We start from the raw sequence: 18,155 nt of genomic DNA on the forward strand, positions 1-18,155 counted from the left end.
GTCTGCTAGTCTTTTAGCAAATTTTTATATATTATGTTTCATAAATTAAATGGAGTTGTTTTAAAATATTTCTTGGGAGTGTATATCACCATTAAAACAAATTGCATTAAAACAAATGTGAGCATATTCATTCTGCATCAGAAAGTAGTACTCATGTTGGAATCTGTACTTAGGAATTCTAATTACTTTTCTCCCTCTTTTCTCTCATTTCCTAGGTGATCCAGATTAATCTGAATTCAATAGTTCCATCTGTCAGTGGTCCAAAAAGACCTCAAGATAGAGTTGCTTTGACAGATATGAAAAGTGATTTCCAAGCTTGCTTAAATGAAAAGGTAGATTACCTTATTTGTCAATACACTTTGTGCTAAGTAAGTAGTGAAGAACTAGCAGGATGGCCCATGAACTCAATCAACTGCTGTATTTTTATGTTATTGGCACACACCAGCAGCCCCCTCCTTTGCCTCTGTCCAAAGTGCAAGTCAGACATTTCATGAGCTTGTTCCCAGATCCACTGTGAGGACCAGAGGTTGATTGGGTATATTTAAATAAAAATTTAAAGTTAAAAATAGAGTTTCTCGGTCATGATAGCCTCATTTCAAGTTGAATAGGTACATGTGGCTGTGGCTTTTGTATTGGACCGCATAACTATTGAATATTTACATCATCACAGAAAGTTCTGTTGGGCAGCACTGCTCTAGACTTTTGTGATTTCTCAGACTAGGACAAAACCACTACACTGTTGTGATTACTCTCTTAAAGTCTGGTAAATTAACTAAATACGAAGTGACCTCTTTGACTTTCAGGGTTTGTACTTCCCGTCTTGAGAATCATGGCTTCAATCTTGTCACTTTTTCTATTCTGAGAACTAGTAGCTGGCTTTTCAGAGCCTTTCTTTTTTCTTTTTTTTTTTTTTGAGGAAAATGTCAAACTTCTACAGGAATAAAATAGTATAATGAATTCCTGTGTCCCTCACTTGAACAATTACTAACTCATAACCCATCTTGCTTCATCTGTTCTACATACATATAGACACACAGGATCATTCTGAAGCAAATGTTCAAGGCCATTTTTAACAGAAAATGTTTGTACCATCTCTTGAGAATTACTGTTAAGTAGGAATGAATAAAGAACAGCAAAGCCAAATAAGATCTGGATCATGAGTAGTTGGCTGGACTCAGTAGATAAAAGCTTAGGAACACCACCAGACTCCTGTCATGATTATTCAAATTCATGCTTCAGCTGAATTATAACTACTGAATGACATGGAACTTCAGCATCACTCATAAATAGTCAGAACTTATCAAAAGTCAAGGGTCTGCCATATTTTCTACCAGTCTTTTTCTCTATACATATCCAGAATATTTAGTTTATATTTATGTGCAAATTTGTATAGGTTGGATTTAAAGGCTTCCAAATTGCAGCTGAAAAGCAAAATGATATCGTCTCTATTCATTATGAAGGAAGTGAATATAAGCTGTCTCATGGATCTGTGGTCATTGCTGCCGTTATCAGTTGTACCAATAATTGCAATCCATCTGTCATGCTCGCTGCAGGTAGGTTGTGGTTTATAGCCATACATTTTCTGTTATATTCACATTCTGTTTCTTAGATTATGCATGAGTATTGATGCCTGTGTTTGATATTGAGAACCTGAGCTTTTAATTAGGTTTTAAGGAGCCTAAGTTTGATTTATGTTATTAATTTTGTTTTATTACAAAGAAGGTGAATTTTTAAAATTATAACATGTATCTATGAGCTTTAGGTTGTATCTGGTTTTTCTGTCAATTTAGAAGTATAGTTAATTAACAGATCTTTTGATCTACTAGACATTTACCATAGCAGTGTATTAGATTCAGTTGAGACACAAAGGAAGTAAAAGTAAAAAAAGTAAAAAAGACACAAGGAATATAAATGAAATCAATTGTATGTACATGGAGCAATTCATTAATCATATAAAATCAAGTATAATAAATGTTAAATTGCTATTAGTTCATTATGATTATAGCATTTAAAATGGTTCATTTAATGATATGTGTTACATGTGTACATGATGTTATTATATATCCTTTTCCATTTGTGTGCATGATGCCATATCAGATTGTATATTAATAATTTATAATGTAAAAGTTAGTATATCTACCACAATTTTTTATTTGTTTTAAATGAAACAAATCAGTAGAATAAAGTGAACAAAATAATGACAGTAAGTGTGTGAATTTTAGACTTTTACCCTAACCTGTATTGGAGATGACCTGTAAAATAAACCATAAACTCTTTCTTACTTCCTACTTTAATATGAGGGAAAGAGGGAGAGAAACATTGCCATAATAAATTATTGTTTATTTACTGTTGCAGGTCTTTTGGCTAAAAAAGCTGTTGAAGCTGGTCTGCATGTTAAACCTTATATAAGAACAAGTTTATCTCCAGGCAGTGGGATGGTTACACATTACCTCAGTTCAAGTGGAGTATTACCATATCTTAGTAAGCTCGGGTAAGTGATGGTTACCACTCTTTATATTGACATTGGTATTCAGCAGTGATTGAAACGACTTGTTAGGACCTTTCATATACAAAAAGAAGATAGAAAAAAACGCTTTAGTTCTACTTGTTGCCTTGCCATTACCACAAAATCTTTGAGGCCGTTTCACTCAGCAGACATTTACTAGGCATATTCAATGAGCAGCAAGGCATTGTGTTGGCTACAAAGAAGTAGATGTGATCTCTAATTTAAAGATGGAAACACAAGACAAACAAGTAAAACCAAGTAACAGTGACAGACAGGTAAGGGATGGTACCAAGTACTGCATAATTTGCATGAGTCATGTAGATCATCAGTTTTCAGAACAGAGTAAGATATAGGTTGCATTATTAACTGAATAAATTGTCTTAATTGAGGTTTTGTGAGATTATTATATCCATTAAGCATAGGTTAAGTTGTCCCTGAACTTTGGAGAAAATAACTTATATTGTTTATGTACTCAAAAAAATAATTGATGCTAGCTGTGTTTTCACTGTGTATTTTGGAACATAGTGTCTTACGTAAATCAATTCTTTTGCAAAACTGCCAAGTTTTAGGTTTTTTTCTTTGTTTAGAAGAGCAGCTGAAAGTAATCTTGAGGATTCTACCTGTAATTTTTAAGTTATATCATCTTGGAGTTTTTGTCAGGAGCTTTTCTTGGGTTTAGTTGCTTGAGAATTAAAAGATTACTCCTATCAGAGTACCCAATTACAGTGCCTCTATGGGGGCCTTTGGTCAGATTGTTGCAGCCAGGTCCTCTTGATATTTGACAGTTTAAACCCCTTTGGAGGACAGTATAATATCGATTTTTTGAACGGTCATGTTATATTCCTAGCGAGTAGTATCTGAAGAATTTTCTTGCGTAGTGTGATAAGTTTTGTGTCAGATTTAGTTAACCAAATTTAACTAGGGAGTGTCCTAAGTATCAGGGCTCTTCAGAGGTTTGCATTCAGTACAGATAGCATGGCTGAGGGTCAGACTTGATTGCTCAAAAGCTGTGAAATGAACATGTTGATGAAGGTTCCTGTGTTGTGAATATTCTCTTTAGCAATCTTACTACAGTGATGGAAATGAAAGATAAGACTTGTTCTTTCTTTACAAATGTTGTGATTTTCTGTCCAATCCATTTATTTTTTGAAATGCAGATTTGAAATAGTTGGCTATGGATGTTCAACATGTGTGGGAAATACAGCACCCTTATCAGAAGCAGTTTTAAATGCAGTAAAACAGGTAAACTGTGTGGATCAGTAAGACATCCAAATGGTTTTTCCTAACTGTATTTCACTATTATCAAAAATATATATTAATGTATTTATATTTCTGTAGTCCTTGCATCTCTTGGGAAGAGTAACCTATCAATCATAAAATGATTCTTTGAAGTCATTTTTAGAACCTTGAACTAATTCCTTAATAGTGTAGGAATTATTTTAGTTTATTTACAGTATTGATAGTTCTGTACCTAATAATTGGAAATAATGCTTTTGTTTATCATGCCCTCAGAAGTGTAATATTTGAGATTTCTTATATGTGATTATCGAAATTTGTACCATCTCTTGAATTGAATATATTCATTTGTGTTTTTTGTTTTTTCAGGGTGATTTGGTTACTTGTGGAGTTTTATCTGGAAATAAAAATTTTGAAGGTCGTCTTTGTGATTGTGTTCGTGCCAATTACCTTGCCTCTCCACCCTTAGTGGTAGCTTATGCCATAGCAGGCACAGTGAATATAGATTTCCAGACGGAGCCTTTAGGTATCTTTTCCTTTATATGTATACATATATACCTGCACACACTTTTTTCCCCAAAAGTTGTACTTTGGAAATGTTTCCTAGACTGTTCATTTATTGAATTATTTCAGAAAATCTTATCACAATGCATTATTAATTTTTGATTCATATGAAGAATGTATAATGTGCAAGTAATTCGTTCTTTGAGCTGCTTACACACCTGAAGCACTCTTGTTGAATAATATACTTGGTTTCTGTGATGTGTCTTTGAAAAGATGTGAACATTTTGAGGGAGTTACTTTTTATATTAAATTTCATATGAAAAATTTTTAACCAGGTACTGACCCTACTGGCAGGAATATTTACCTACATGATATTTGGCCTAGTCGAGAAGAAGTTCATCAGATAGAGGAAGAACATGTTGTATTATCCATGTTTAAAGCATTAAAAGAGAAGACAGAGGTAAGACTCTCATTTGTTTCTTAAAAGGTTTAATAAAGTGGCAGTGTTCCTTTATTTCATGTATCTTTCTGAATAGAATCAAAATTAAAATTACATTATCTTGAATACACAGTTTTTAGTGAGTGACATTTTGTATCTGGAATCTCTGGTATCTAAGAGTATCAGAATTGATTTATTTACTCATTAGAAATGTATAGCAAACATTTATATTTGGCATTCTGAACATGGACACAGTTCATAGAAAATGCCCTTGTTGTTGTTCCCATTCAAATGGTTCAAAATTCAAAAGAAATAAGAGCAGACGTTGAAATCTCCCTGCCACCCATTCCTTAGCCATCTACTTTATCTCCTCAAAGGCAACCAGTTACGTGTTTCTTAAGCATCGTTCCAGAGATGTCTTGTGTATCTAGAAGCTAATACATATATTCACACTTTTTAAAAAGAACTTAGAATATAAATAGAGCAAAAATGATAGTTATTCACTTAACAAATATTTATTTATTTATTTATTTATTATTTTATTTATTTTGTGTGTGTGTGGTACGCGGGCCTCTCACTGTTGTGGCCTCTCCGTTGCGGAGCACAGGCTCCGGACACGCAGGCTCAGCGGCCATGGCTCACGGGCCTAGCCGCTCCGCGGCATGTGGGATCTTCCCGGACCAGGGCACGAACCTGTGTCTCCTGCATCGGCAGGTGGACTCTCAACCACTGCACCACCAGGGACGCCCAACAAATATTTATTGAGACCCTAGTATGTGCCAGGCACTCTTCTAGCTGTTTGGAATATATCAGTGAAGAAAACACAAAGTTCTCAAGGGGAGAGGCAGATAGTAAACTGTAGACAGAATAATTTGGTAAATTACACAATATGTTAAAAAGTAATGAGTGCTGTAGAAAATTACAGAACAGGGTAAAGAGAACCAATTGTGTAAAATTTGGGGAGTAGATTGCAGTTTTATATAGGATAGTTGAAAACATGGTATTTGAGCAAAGTTTTGAAGGAGGTGAACAAGTTAGTCATATATCTGAACAAAGAACAGGGCTCGGGCTTCCCTGGTGGCACAGTGGTTGAGAGTCCACCTGCCGATGCAGGGGACACGGGTTCGTGCCCTGGTCCGGGAAGATCCCACATGCCGCGGAGCCTGTGCGTCCAGAGCCTGTGCTCCGCAACGGGAGAAGCCACAACAGTGAGAGGCCCGCGTACCGCAAAAAAAAAAAGAACAGGGTTTACCAGGTAGAGGGACCAGTGTAAAGGCCTTAAGGAGGGAATTGTAATGAAGGCAGTGTGACTAGAACATAGGAAGTAAGAAGGATCATGGTAGAAAATGATGATCAGATTACATAGGGAATTTTAGGCCATTATTAAAATTTAATCTTTTACTCTGAAGTGAGATGGGGAGCCATTGGAAGGTGTGGAACAGGAGTGTCATAATCAAAAAGATTACACTGTCTTTGAATTGAAACTATATTGGGGCAAGAGGGTTGGGTAATAAGGATAGAGTCAGGAGGACCTATTGTATATAGTAGTCCAAAGTAAAAAATGGTAATAGCATGGAACATTTGGGGTAGCAGTGGAGGTGGTGAGTAATGGTGAGATTTTGAACATAGTTTGAAGGCAGGACTAATAATACAGTGATGTAGGACAAATATGTTGGAAAAAAAAAGGTTTTCTCCATGATAATATTCTTAAATATTAAAAGTATACCCCAAAACACGCTTAATGTTTTAAGTTAAGCAACATGTTTAGATCTTTCTAAATTCTTTAGCTTTTCTGGGGTTCTGTAAGGTCTTTCACATTCAGTTTGTATTGAAACTTAACTCTTAGGGCATTCCTGAAAATGTGGTGTGCTGGAATTCGATGAGCAAATTTTATCAATTCAGTCCAAAAATGTCATAATTTTATAGAATGCAGTATTTTAGCTTTCTTTCCAAATGGATGAGGCCTATTTTCTTTTTTTTTTTTTTTTTTTTTTTTTTTTTTTTTTTTGCGGTACGCGGGCCTCTCACTGTTGTGGCCTCTCCCGTTGCGGAGCAACAGGCTCCGGACGCGCAGGCTCAGTGGCCATGGCTCACGGGCCCAGCCACTCCGCAGCATGTGGGATCCTCCCACACCGGGGCACGAACCCGTGTCCCCTGCATCGGCAGGCGGACTCTCAACCACTGCGCCACCAGGGAAGCCCTATTTTCTTTTTTTAATTCTAACCAACCTAAGTACTATGTTAATTTCCTCATTTTCATAAACCTCTTTTTCTGACTCCATTTTATCTCTCTTTTGGTTTATCAACCAAAACCATATTCACAGATGGGAAATAAACGGTGGAATTCTTTAGAAGTACCAGATTCAGTTTTGTTTCCATGGGATTTAAAGTCTACTTATATCAGATGTCCTTCATTTTTTGATAAGCTTGTAAGTACTTTTTTACTATTTGATACTTAAAAAATTGTTTGAAGTTCAAAAAACCTCATGAAGAGTTAAATGCCTTAAACATTTTTTACCTTTTAGACCAAAGAGCCAGTTGCACTCCAGCCTATTGAAAATGCCCATGTCTTATTATATCTGGGAGACTCTGTCACGACAGATCATATATCACCTGCTGGAAGCATTGCTAGGAGTAGTCCTGCTGCTAAGTATTTGACAAACAGAGGGTATGTGTACATGGTTATAGGCTGTTTTTGTTTTATCTTTCTCATTAATTAAGAGGCTTTTACTGGTCATGTTCCTTTATCCAGTAAATTACATGCTATCATGGGTGTCTGATTGTCTGTGTATTTGACCTAAGCAATAACTGGGATACCTGTTGTACCTGCTTTTGCTTGTAACTTTAGAAATTGAAATTACTATTTTAAATTGAGCCCTAGTCCATTAAATAAACAACTAATTGGAAACAGGAGTTTTCTTTTTCAGTGCTACTTTGTTGAAAAGTCAGATTGGTTTGACCTACCAAATAAAGCCTGATGATTCTAACCATCTTCCAGTGTTGGACTGCACAATTTAAATGTGTGTATTTTGGGCTATAAAATGTACTTGCGTGAGGCTAGGCTTGATCTGTATCAAATCAAAAGACAATGAATTTCTGCTTCTTGAGGGTAAAATTTCACAAGAATAATAAATGTGAATGTGAAGGAGATCATTTACATAGGATATATAAATCCAAAACTAGAAAGATTTTGTTTCATTTCTGTGTGATTAATAACGTAGAGTTGCTTGGTTATCAAAGAACTGTTTTGACACCAGAGACAAAATTTTGCTAAAGGTAGAATTTGTGGTATTGCTGCCTGATTAGCTTTTTGATGCTTGAGCTATGCAAATGATAAGACTTTTCATTGAAATATCTTATAAAAATCAGTGCTACATAGCTTTGTTTGACATGTAATACTGCATAGCTCTTACTATAATCTCATTAGTGCTATTGTGAAATCTGTGTTTGAATTTATTTTCTAGTTAATTGTAGTTTGGTGGGAATTAAAACACTTTTTGGTAGAAATTGCTAATAGCAACTCCATTTGGTGTAATTTGATGAAGATAAATCAGTTTGTTTTACACACGGCTTTTGTTCATAGTGGTGAGAAATAAAATAAGTTTTATTTCTCCCAAATATTTTTTAAAAGGTGATTTCCATCTTGGTCATAATTGTGACAAAGATTCCAACCCCCTCCCAAAGAAAAAGCCACCACTTCTCTCAAATACACCATTTTTATATTTATTGTAATTGCTGATATGGATTTCTTAGCACAGTTAATACCGTAGTTTTCGTCAGTTAAAAATTTTATTTTTAAAGACACTCAAACCCCTCACCATCTCCATCCTGAAGTACAGTGTTCAAATGTACATCCTGAGATGAGATGTTTAAATTAGAAGAATATTTGTTGTCTTCACATAAAAGACCAAATTAGAGACTGATGGAAGTTGGTTGTTGATTGTTGAGATGCTTATGCTCAGTTTTCTCTTGTCCCTAAAAGATCATTTATATAGTAACAAATCCAGTAGCAATGAATACCCATAGCACACAGATAATGGTGTCTAAATACCAATTCTTAGGACAAGCAACCAATTCATCTTAGGGAAATGGTTGATTCCAGGTTTGGCCCTGGAAAATATACAAGGTGATTCTAGATGTCTTATACCAAAAGCAAAGGAGCTATAGAGACTACCAAAGAGTGTCTTAATTCCCACCAAACTACAATTAACTTCCAGGCTTTCTGTCAAAAGGTCTCAGGAGCCAACTTGAATCTGTCACTGCTCAAAGATGGGACATGTTGAGCGTCAATAAAGAATATAACTGGAATGGGTTGAAACATAATATGTTTAAATCCATGAGTTCATAATAATACTAAAAGAGAAAAATTAAAAACTCCAAGTTACCTTTGGAAGATGATGGGAAACCATCTCATTATTTAACAATAAAGTCTTTTCTGTATGGAATGTATTTCATTATAACCAAATCATTGATGAAGGAAAGTTTGTCTTCATAGAAGTTTTCCAGCTAAAAAATGAAGAAGGAATAAGAGAAATAGAGTATCATCATTTTGCAGGCCCTAGTGTAGTCTAGACAATGATGATCAATCACTGGTAGCATTCCAGAAAGAGAAAACTGGGTATCATGTGCTCCTGATGGAAGTACGACCTATGCAGCATTGTTGCAAAAATTAAAAACCCAAACCTTGTCAAGTCACTAGATTTGACATCTGGTTAACAAGAAATACAGGAGGGAGAACAACATACGAAATGATACTGTGGAGATGCAGTCAGCATGGTCTAGATATAGGAAACTACACTACAAATGACCTAATTTCTTTAGCTAAAGTATAAGAGGGGACAAAAAAGGAGAGGGAACATATAGATTAAAAAAGACTTGAGATCAACGGGATGAATTTATAAACCGTATTTGGACCTGATTGGAGCAAACCAACAACTAAAAAAGTAATAAGAAAACCAGGGACATTTGAATATTGACTGGCTAGCTGGTATTAAGTTCGGAGGGTTTTGTCTGTAACAAGGTAGTATTTTTAAGTCCATATCTTTTAGAGAAACATACTGAAATGTATACAGTTAAAATATGATATCTGAGTTTTCTTCAGAACAGTCTAATGGAGGATGATTATAGAAGAAACAAAGATTCCATGAATTGATTATTGTAGAGTAGTGATAGGCTTCTGGGCATTCACTGTTCTGTCTTCTCTACTTTTGTGCATGCTTGAAATTTTCCATAATAAAAAAGTGTTTATGAGTAAGTTTTACAATTTAATAATGTGATTGTCTTCCATCTAAAATAAAAACTAACTTTCATAACTTCGTTGCAGCCTTACCCCTCGTGAATTCAACTCTTACGGAGCCCGAAGAGGTAATGATGCTGTGATGACAAGAGGCACTTTCGCAAATATCAAGCTTTTTAATAAGTTTATTGGAAAACCAGCTCCCAAAACAGTTCATTTTCCATCAGGACAGACGGTAAGGATGTATACAGAGTATTTAGGCAGTTGCTAACTAGATCAAAATTTGTATTAAAATTTCTTATGTTTGTTTTAATCTACAGCTAGATGTATTTGAGGCTGCAGAGCTGTATCAGAAGGAAGGTATCCCACTGATTATTTTAGCAGGGAAGAAATATGGTTCAGGAAATTCAAGAGATTGGGCTGCCAAAGGACCATACTTGCTGGTATTTATTCTTAAATTTTATCTTAAGCTTCAAAGAGTTTTAAATATTCCCTTTTGTCAGTAACATCCTGTCAAAGTTCATTTTGTTCACTTAGACTTTGTATGCCTACTTGGATCTCATCTGTGGGTGTTTTTAAGTGACCTTACATAATACGTTGTACTAATCTAGTTGCATTTTAATACTCTGAATTTAATTAAACTTACATCAGTCTTACTTGTGAAAATAAATGTGGTAGAGGGAAAGGATATTCTGTCTTAAATTATTGCTTTATAATAATAATTATACCCATTGGTAGTTTTACTTGCCCCCTTTTCATTTAATTTTTCATTTAATTTTCTCTGATTTGCTCCATCAAAGGTTAACGACTCAGAGATAGTGGGCCACATTTTACTTTTATCTTTTTCCTAATAGGTGATATTGGTCCCTGGCTGTCTGCTAGGAAGACATTTCTGTTGAAACTGTTTCCTTGTTGAAGAGCAAATAGGGAATCTGTTGGAGAGAATAGTCCTGTGACGTGTGCTCTCTGCCATTTCATACTCATACTGTGCTTCTCTTTACAATTGTAGTTGTTGAAGAGGCTGGTCAAAATACAGCCCTCACAGCTATCATAATCATACAAACATCATTTGTTTTGAATCTTTAATTCCCCTCCCCCTTAAAATGTAAATACTCTAAGGAATTGTGAGAATAAGTCTAATTCTTTTGTCTTCGTAAGATAATAATTTTAAGTACCAACATACTTCAGAGATACTCCAGTTTCGGTTCTTCACCACTGCAAGAAAGTGATTATCACAATAAAGCGAGCTGCACAAGTTTTTTGGTTTCCCAGTGCATATAAAAAGTTATGTTTACACTGTACTGTAGTCTATTAAGTGTGCAACAGCATATCTAAAAAAAATTGTACATACTTTAATTAAAAAATACTTCATTGCTAAAAAATGCTAACCATCATCTGAGCCTTCAGCAAGTCGTATAGTAACATCAAAGATCACTTGTCACAGATGGGCTTCCCTGGTGGCGCAGTGGTTGAGAGTCCGCCTGCCAATGCAGGGGACACGGGTTCGTGCCCTGGTCCGGGAAGATCCCACATGCCGTGGAGCGGCTGGGCCCGTGAGCCATGGCCGCTGAGCCTGCGCGTCCAGAGCCTGTGCTCCGCAATGGGAGAGGCCACAACAGTGAGAGGCCCGCGTACCGCAAAAAAAAAAAAGATCACTTGTCACACATCACCATAACAAATAAAATAATAATGAAAACATTTGAAATATTACAAGAATTACCAAAATGTGACACACACATGAAGTGAGCAAATGCTGTTGGAAAAATGGAGGCTGTAGACTTGCTTGACACAGAATTGCCAAAAAACTTCAATTTGTTAAAAAACACAGTAGCTGCAAAGCTCAATAAAATCAAGGTATGTCTATATCGTGAATATTAATTATAGGTATAGGTTCCCATTTTTTCCTCAAGTTTTTTAAACTTTTTTTGTTTTGTTGTTGCGGGCTTTCCTCATACAGCTGTTGATCCTTGGCTGTCCATTCAGTTAGACATTAAAAAGCTGATTACAAGCTGTAGTTGTGAGCTACGTTTTGTTAGTGGGCCTTACTAATGATAAGCTACCTTTTTCATTGAGATAGCCCTATATGTTAGTATCTGTAAATATTTTCTCTGGGCCATTCAGTGAGACCCATTGAAGAAACAGACTTACTCCCCCCATCTCTGATAGTATTCTCACCCAGACTTCCCGTGAGCCTAGTGTTCCTCTTCAGTCTAGAGCATCCATCCTCTATAGGGTGATGGCACTCCCAAGGGGTGCAACAAAATCTTACTCCTCTTATGTATGAAGTATAGATATACATATACATATATAAACAGATATACAGTATATTTGTGACATTAAATTTGGGGGGTGGTGGGCAATGAGGAGGAAGATGTGATTAGAAGGGAAATGTCTAAAACTCCTTAGGAGGATAATAATGAAAAAGAGTAGAGAAACATGGGTCTTTAGCTGATTTTGTTCGGAGAATAGCGTCCTCTCGTGTGGGAACTGAGCTGGAGATCTTACTGCTTTTTATAGACTTCTAACTACTATCCCAGTGTTCTGAGAACCTCATGCCTCTGAGTCTCAAGCCTTTTCTAGGTTCTTTGTTGCAAATTGACTCAAATCTTACTGGTATCACCCTAGTTTCAGTTTATCAGTTTGTAGTTTCAGCATTGTCTGCTAAGTCAGTTACCTGTCTCTGTTTTCTAAATATTTATAGAATTTGCACATCCTATTCCCTTTGTTGCTATGGGTTTACACTTCTTTATTCTTTTATTTTAGTGGCAGTTTAAAAGGGAGTTTTGATGAACACATATGTTAGATCTACCATAATTAAACAGAAATCCTCCTGAGCCCTTTTTGAGTTTAAAGCAGCCGCCCCCAATTATAGAGAGCGCTTACTATATGGTAGGCACTGGCAGTACTTAACCCTGGAGTGGCCGAGGGGCAGTTAGGAGTTAAGGAGCTACTTAGAGAAAAATAACCTATAAAAGATTTCTTTAAATACTTTGATATAACATTGACCTTTAGTATGGGGTGTTGGGTTTAAAGTTTCTACAGAAAAGCCAAAAGTAGAATTTTTTTCCTTTTAAAATGCTCAGTAAAGCAACTTTCAGAGATGAATGGAGGAAATAAAATGCATGTTTGTTACAGGGTGTGAAAGCTGTTTTGGCTGAAAGTTATGAAAAAATTCACAAAGATCATTTGATTGGAATTGGCATAGCTCCACTTCAGTTCCTTCCAGGAGAAAATGCAGATTCTTTGGGCCTCTGTGGCAGAGAAACATTTTCTTTAACATTTCCTGAAGAACTGTCTCCTGGAGTTACATTAAACATAAAGGTATATCTAAAATTCTCAAATATATGATTGTGTACTATATATTTAAATAGATGGTTGTAAATTGAGTAAGAAACAATTACTGTAAATTGCATACTAATGTCAGTTAGTGAACAAGTTGTAGTTTGAGAAGGCTCTGTTTTCTCTGTACTTAAACCGATGTTAATATAGTTGATGTTCTCCGAGGAAAAGTAGAAAACACTGTATACTTAGTCCAGAAGGAAGACATGGACTTCCAATTACACACGTTAACTTCCTTTTCCTCGTTATCAGCTCTCTCTGTCCTGATCTAATTTTATCCCAGGCACGTACACCACTTTAGGAGAAGCCAAAATTGAGTGTTCAGGGTTAGAATAACACAGACTTTACAACCAAGAAGAAAGGAAAAAGTAGCAATATTATATGCGATGAATATTTAATTTAACATAAGATGACCATGAGTAACAACTTCCCTAATTAGTAAGTCAATATCTAAATCATTTGATTTAATGTTTTAGGTGATGCGATACTTGTTATTTAGAATTAGGGACTAAAATAACATGTTTTTCTACTTAGGTGTGAAGCCTGTGGTTTGGTGTCTTAGGTGTTTTCAAGCAGGAGAAATGTTTCTCAGACAGAATATGAGTATAGTCATTGAATATGAAGACAGATGGTCTTAACCACTAAGTAAAACTTTGTAGATTTTACCACTCATGTGAGATGTTTTTGTTTGTTTAAAGACAAGCACTGGAAAAGTATTCAGCGTGATTGCTTCCTTTGAAAATGATGTGGAAATAACATTGTTCAAACATGGAGGATTATTAAACTTTGTGGCAAGAAAATTCTCATAGTATCTACTCACCATGGATACCTTTCATAACTGGTAACTGCAAACAAAGCCTTTTGTGCTGGACCCAGGAATCCTTACCATGGAGCTGCAGGTAGTCCCAGTATGCTCACTTGTCTCATCCATGGATGTAAATGATTATGAATCAACGTAGTGACTGAAATGAAATCTTCTTGATTTTAAATAATATACGAATGGTGCTATTAACATTGCTAAAATCAGCGTGTGAAGTGTGTTGTGGAAGAGGCCTGTAAGTATGGGGGGGTATTTTATCAGACCATTTTGTAAATAAAGGCAGAATTTGAACTTGTGTTAAAGATTCTTATATGAGTAACCTTCCTGAAGTCTTTCGTTTAGTTTTGCACCTATAAAACTGTATACTACTGTTTGTTGGTTTAAGAGTAGCAGATTGAAATATAACAAGCCAGATAACTTTAAAATTGTGGAAGGTGAAATCTGATTTATAAGTGGATTTTCAGATATATTCGTTCCTTTTCAGAATTGAGTTGCACATAGTTGTCATTCTTAGTTTGTAATATAAGCCAGGGTTATCCTAAGTCTCAGTCTAACTGCAAGGGATAGAACCTGCCCCATACACAATCATTCTGTCCAACCCAGCCAAGGTTTCCTCCACATCAGAAGGTGGACTGTTACAGAATACAATTGATCGCGTAGCACCATGTATTGGCAGTGAAAATGTGTATCACATATGCAGCCCTTAATTTTTCAGTAATTTGCTGCTGTGACCCTGGCAAGCCTCAGATGGCATTATATCAATTGGATTATTTTGCTCACTCTGTGTGATACTGTAACTTCCTATAACCTAATATTTTAGGTATTATTAACTAAAATTCCACACTCATTTATGGTTGCTAAAGAGAACTTTAATCATTAAACGCTAACATGATTTCCTCTAGATTTTAAAATTATCCACCCTAAATTATATGGTTGCTCAACCCTAAACAGTTTTTAAATGTTGGTTACTTCTTAATTATTTAAATCGATTTCCTGTCATTTTGAATCATTTTACCTGGGAAGCATGATGCTATTAATTATGTATGCTTTTGCTAACCGTCAGGATAAAACACTTAAGTTATTGCTGTCTGAATACTGTATTTTCTCTATTTGCATGTCTATTTATCACATCAAATGTTATGTCAACAAGAAGTTTGTCAACTTTTAAGAAAAAGGTTGGATAATTAATTCCAAAAAGTCCTATACCTTTTTTTTTTAATTAAGAAATTAAACTTAGCAGGCAGAAGGTTAATTGTAGTGATTTTTTTTCCCACATGGAGATCATCATATGACCTAGTTAAGTTACTGCAATTCAGAATTAGCTCACATTGCACAGAATAAAGAATTGTTTTAAGCTAAAATGCTGAAATTACCAAACCAGTGGGTAAAGACCACTGAGAACTTTGCACATAATCAAATCATACAATCTTTTGAAAATATTCTGCAAATATATATTTAGACAATTAGATGGACTAGAGTTTGCAAAATGATTTCCCTTTTATTTAAATTTTTTATAAATATTTTCTTTGATACTTTCAAATCACATGTTCTTGATATTTTATAATGCTGTGTATTTGTCAGTGCATATGTTTTTAATTTACATGAAAACATGAATTAGGGATGGAGAATTTACAAGTTGAACATTAAAATATCTGTTACAGGCTTTGAAGAAATGATAATCCAGATTGTTACGTGTGGGGAAAACATCTGTTTCATTTTTAAGCCATACTATAATATAATATGTAGCCTATGGGCAGAGGCCTAGGCATCATCATAAACAGCACATCTAGGAGATGAAGAGATGATAAAGCTAGCCAGCTGTGAATTAAGCATTTAAATTTCCAGTCTACCTAGTCCAGTAATAATACAAGCAGATCTTGTATTTCAGGAACAAAATCAAGGTTCTCTTAATCTCTTGCTTATATACAATGAACCAAAAAGCTTGGTAAGCAATGGCTATCAATTTGTGAGGAGAGTCATGGATGTGTGTCCCAAAGCATACCTATATTTCTGCCTCCAGCCAAATTCTGTGTTTGCAAAAATGTGGCCCCTGTTGGTTTTTATTGTTTTACTTATCTCCGTTGTTGAATATATCTGGATAATTTGGTGTTCTAAAACGAATACACAAATACTGTGGCAGGAAGTATAATAGGCCCCTTAGAGAAGCAAATTAGTGTTGTGAATTTAAAAGTACAATTTCAAAGGTCATTATCAACAGCAGCATTTTTGTTACATTTTAAGAAACATTATGCTACATACCATTGCCATATGTCATGCCTTTGGGTTGCTAATCGCTGAAAATGTCATCCAGTCACTGAATTGCCGTTAGTATACCTAAAAAGTTTCCAAGATGACAGTTGTTACTTCCTGTTTTATCTCCAAGCTGACATTTGAATGAGAGGTATTAGACTCCCTTTAGCTAAATTGCTCAGTTTTTCACTGGGAATCAAACTTCAGTGGTACTAAAGGACAAAAAGTACAGCTAAGACCTAAATCAGAATTCTCGTTGTTTGCATATATGGTAACAGTGTTGTGTGCATTTGCCTTCTCAGTGTTGAGTGAGAGGATGAGGAGAAATTATTTGACATTTTTCTGTGGTTGAATTAAAAGACACCTTTCTTTTGCCTTTAGGTTTAGGAGAAAGTGCTAAGATACTGGATGTTGACCCTATCTTAGTTTGATTTGGAGTTATAAAAGAGAGGGGAAGGAGGTGGACTTAGTCTTCTTTAGTGACTTTTCCCCTAAAGTGTGATAGTGCTGATGTTTCTATCAGTTTTACAGATAGTATGTAATTATGAAACCATATATCTCACTTAAGTAAATATAAATCATTGTCTATTATTTAAAGCCAACAAAACAGTATAACAGTTTTAAGTTCAATAATTTTAAGCATTGTATAGAAATATATTGGAGGCAAAGTTCAGTTGATGACAATTGTGTATATGTTACTGATGCTGTAAATTATTTTTAATAAAGAAAATTGTATTATCACATATTTGACTCTTGTTATAAAATATTTTGTGGTAATTGAAAAAATATGATAACTTAAAAAGAAATAGGATACCATCCAGAAATTCCTCTTCAAACATGTTAGTTAAATGTTCAGACATTAGTTATTCCCAATATAACTGCCAAAATGAGAATGAAAACCAAGATAAAGTTTGCAGTAGGAATAGCCTCGAGGAAGCAATAAGTAAAGTTGAACTTGATTCAAGGGTTGTTCCAACAGGTACTTAGATTCATGGAATAACATTTTTAGAGTTGAAAAGACTAATCTCTCACCCAAAGCAGGATCCCTTGTCTACATAACATCTAACTGGGCGACCTTTTCTTGAACATTCAAGAGATGGGAGACTGTGCTAGGCAGCCCATTCTGATGAATAAGTTGGACCCTCCACAAGTTGCCCTGAACATAACCTCCATACTCTAGATCTTTTTTTATGGAGGTAATTTATGTTAAAGTGAACATTTAGGACTGAATTCGTCTCATGCTACAAAGTTGTGTATTACAGGAGGAAAGGGCCTTTTCTTGATGGATGCAGGATGGAGGTGCTATGTTTTCATGAGCCTCTATGCTTTAGGACCAGCTGGTGGTGTCACTTCCTCTTTCCACTGGCTATTCATCAGCGCTCTCTTGAAGCAAGTCATCTGGAGCCAGGAGCCAGGGCCATGAGCCTCTAAAGTAATGTTTTGTAAGTATGGTCAGCTGCCCACTGATCTAAAAATATCTGCCCTTTCTCCCACTCTTAATAGCAACCTAAATGAGTAATTGAAATCTACTAAAATTTGGTATTCATAAACTAAAATTAGTACATTATTAGTTTTCTAAGGATTCCAATTCAGTATCCTAAGACTTATTTGCTTTACAATATCAACACAGACACATGGTGATAGTTTGAATATCCGGAGTTTTCAAGGAAGCCTAGTGCAACACCAGTGTTGCGTTTTCTTAGTTTATGGTTTTCACTTGATGCCACTTGCTTTTTAATTATAAGTTTAGCTTCAGCTTGTTTTAATTTGATATGAGTTGTTTGGCTGGTAAGTTTTCCAAAATATCAGATTATAAAGCTTGTGTT

The 18,155-nt window shown here is 35.3% G+C and overlaps 1 protein-coding gene across 1 annotated transcript in view; it reads left to right on the forward strand.

The window, feature by feature from the left end:
• Positions 1–17,074, forward strand: part of IREB2 (iron responsive element binding protein 2) — a 50,391-nt gene extending 33,317 nt beyond the window's left edge. Inside the window, exons 11-22 of the mRNA XM_032622951.1 lie at positions 216–332; positions 1,394–1,553; positions 2,356–2,491; positions 3,664–3,748; positions 4,112–4,268; positions 4,582–4,706; positions 7,009–7,113; positions 7,210–7,352; positions 10,008–10,155; positions 10,241–10,363; positions 13,056–13,241; positions 13,958–17,074. Of these exons, the coding sequence (XP_032478842.1) occupies positions 216–332; positions 1,394–1,553; positions 2,356–2,491; positions 3,664–3,748; positions 4,112–4,268; positions 4,582–4,706; positions 7,009–7,113; positions 7,210–7,352; positions 10,008–10,155; positions 10,241–10,363; positions 13,056–13,241; positions 13,958–14,068 (1,596 nt within the window). The 3' untranslated portion in view covers positions 14,069–17,074. The remainder of the gene's footprint in view (positions 1–215; positions 333–1,393; positions 1,554–2,355; positions 2,492–3,663; positions 3,749–4,111; positions 4,269–4,581; positions 4,707–7,008; positions 7,114–7,209; positions 7,353–10,007; positions 10,156–10,240; positions 10,364–13,055; positions 13,242–13,957) is intronic.
• Positions 17,075–18,155: the final 1,081 nt, after the last annotated feature.

The sequence above is a fragment of the Phocoena sinus genome, chromosome 2 (assembly GCF_008692025.1).
Source record: "Phocoena sinus isolate mPhoSin1 chromosome 2, mPhoSin1.pri, whole genome shotgun sequence".
In the NCBI taxonomy this organism is placed as follows: Eukaryota; Metazoa; Chordata; class Mammalia; order Artiodactyla; family Phocoenidae; genus Phocoena; species Phocoena sinus.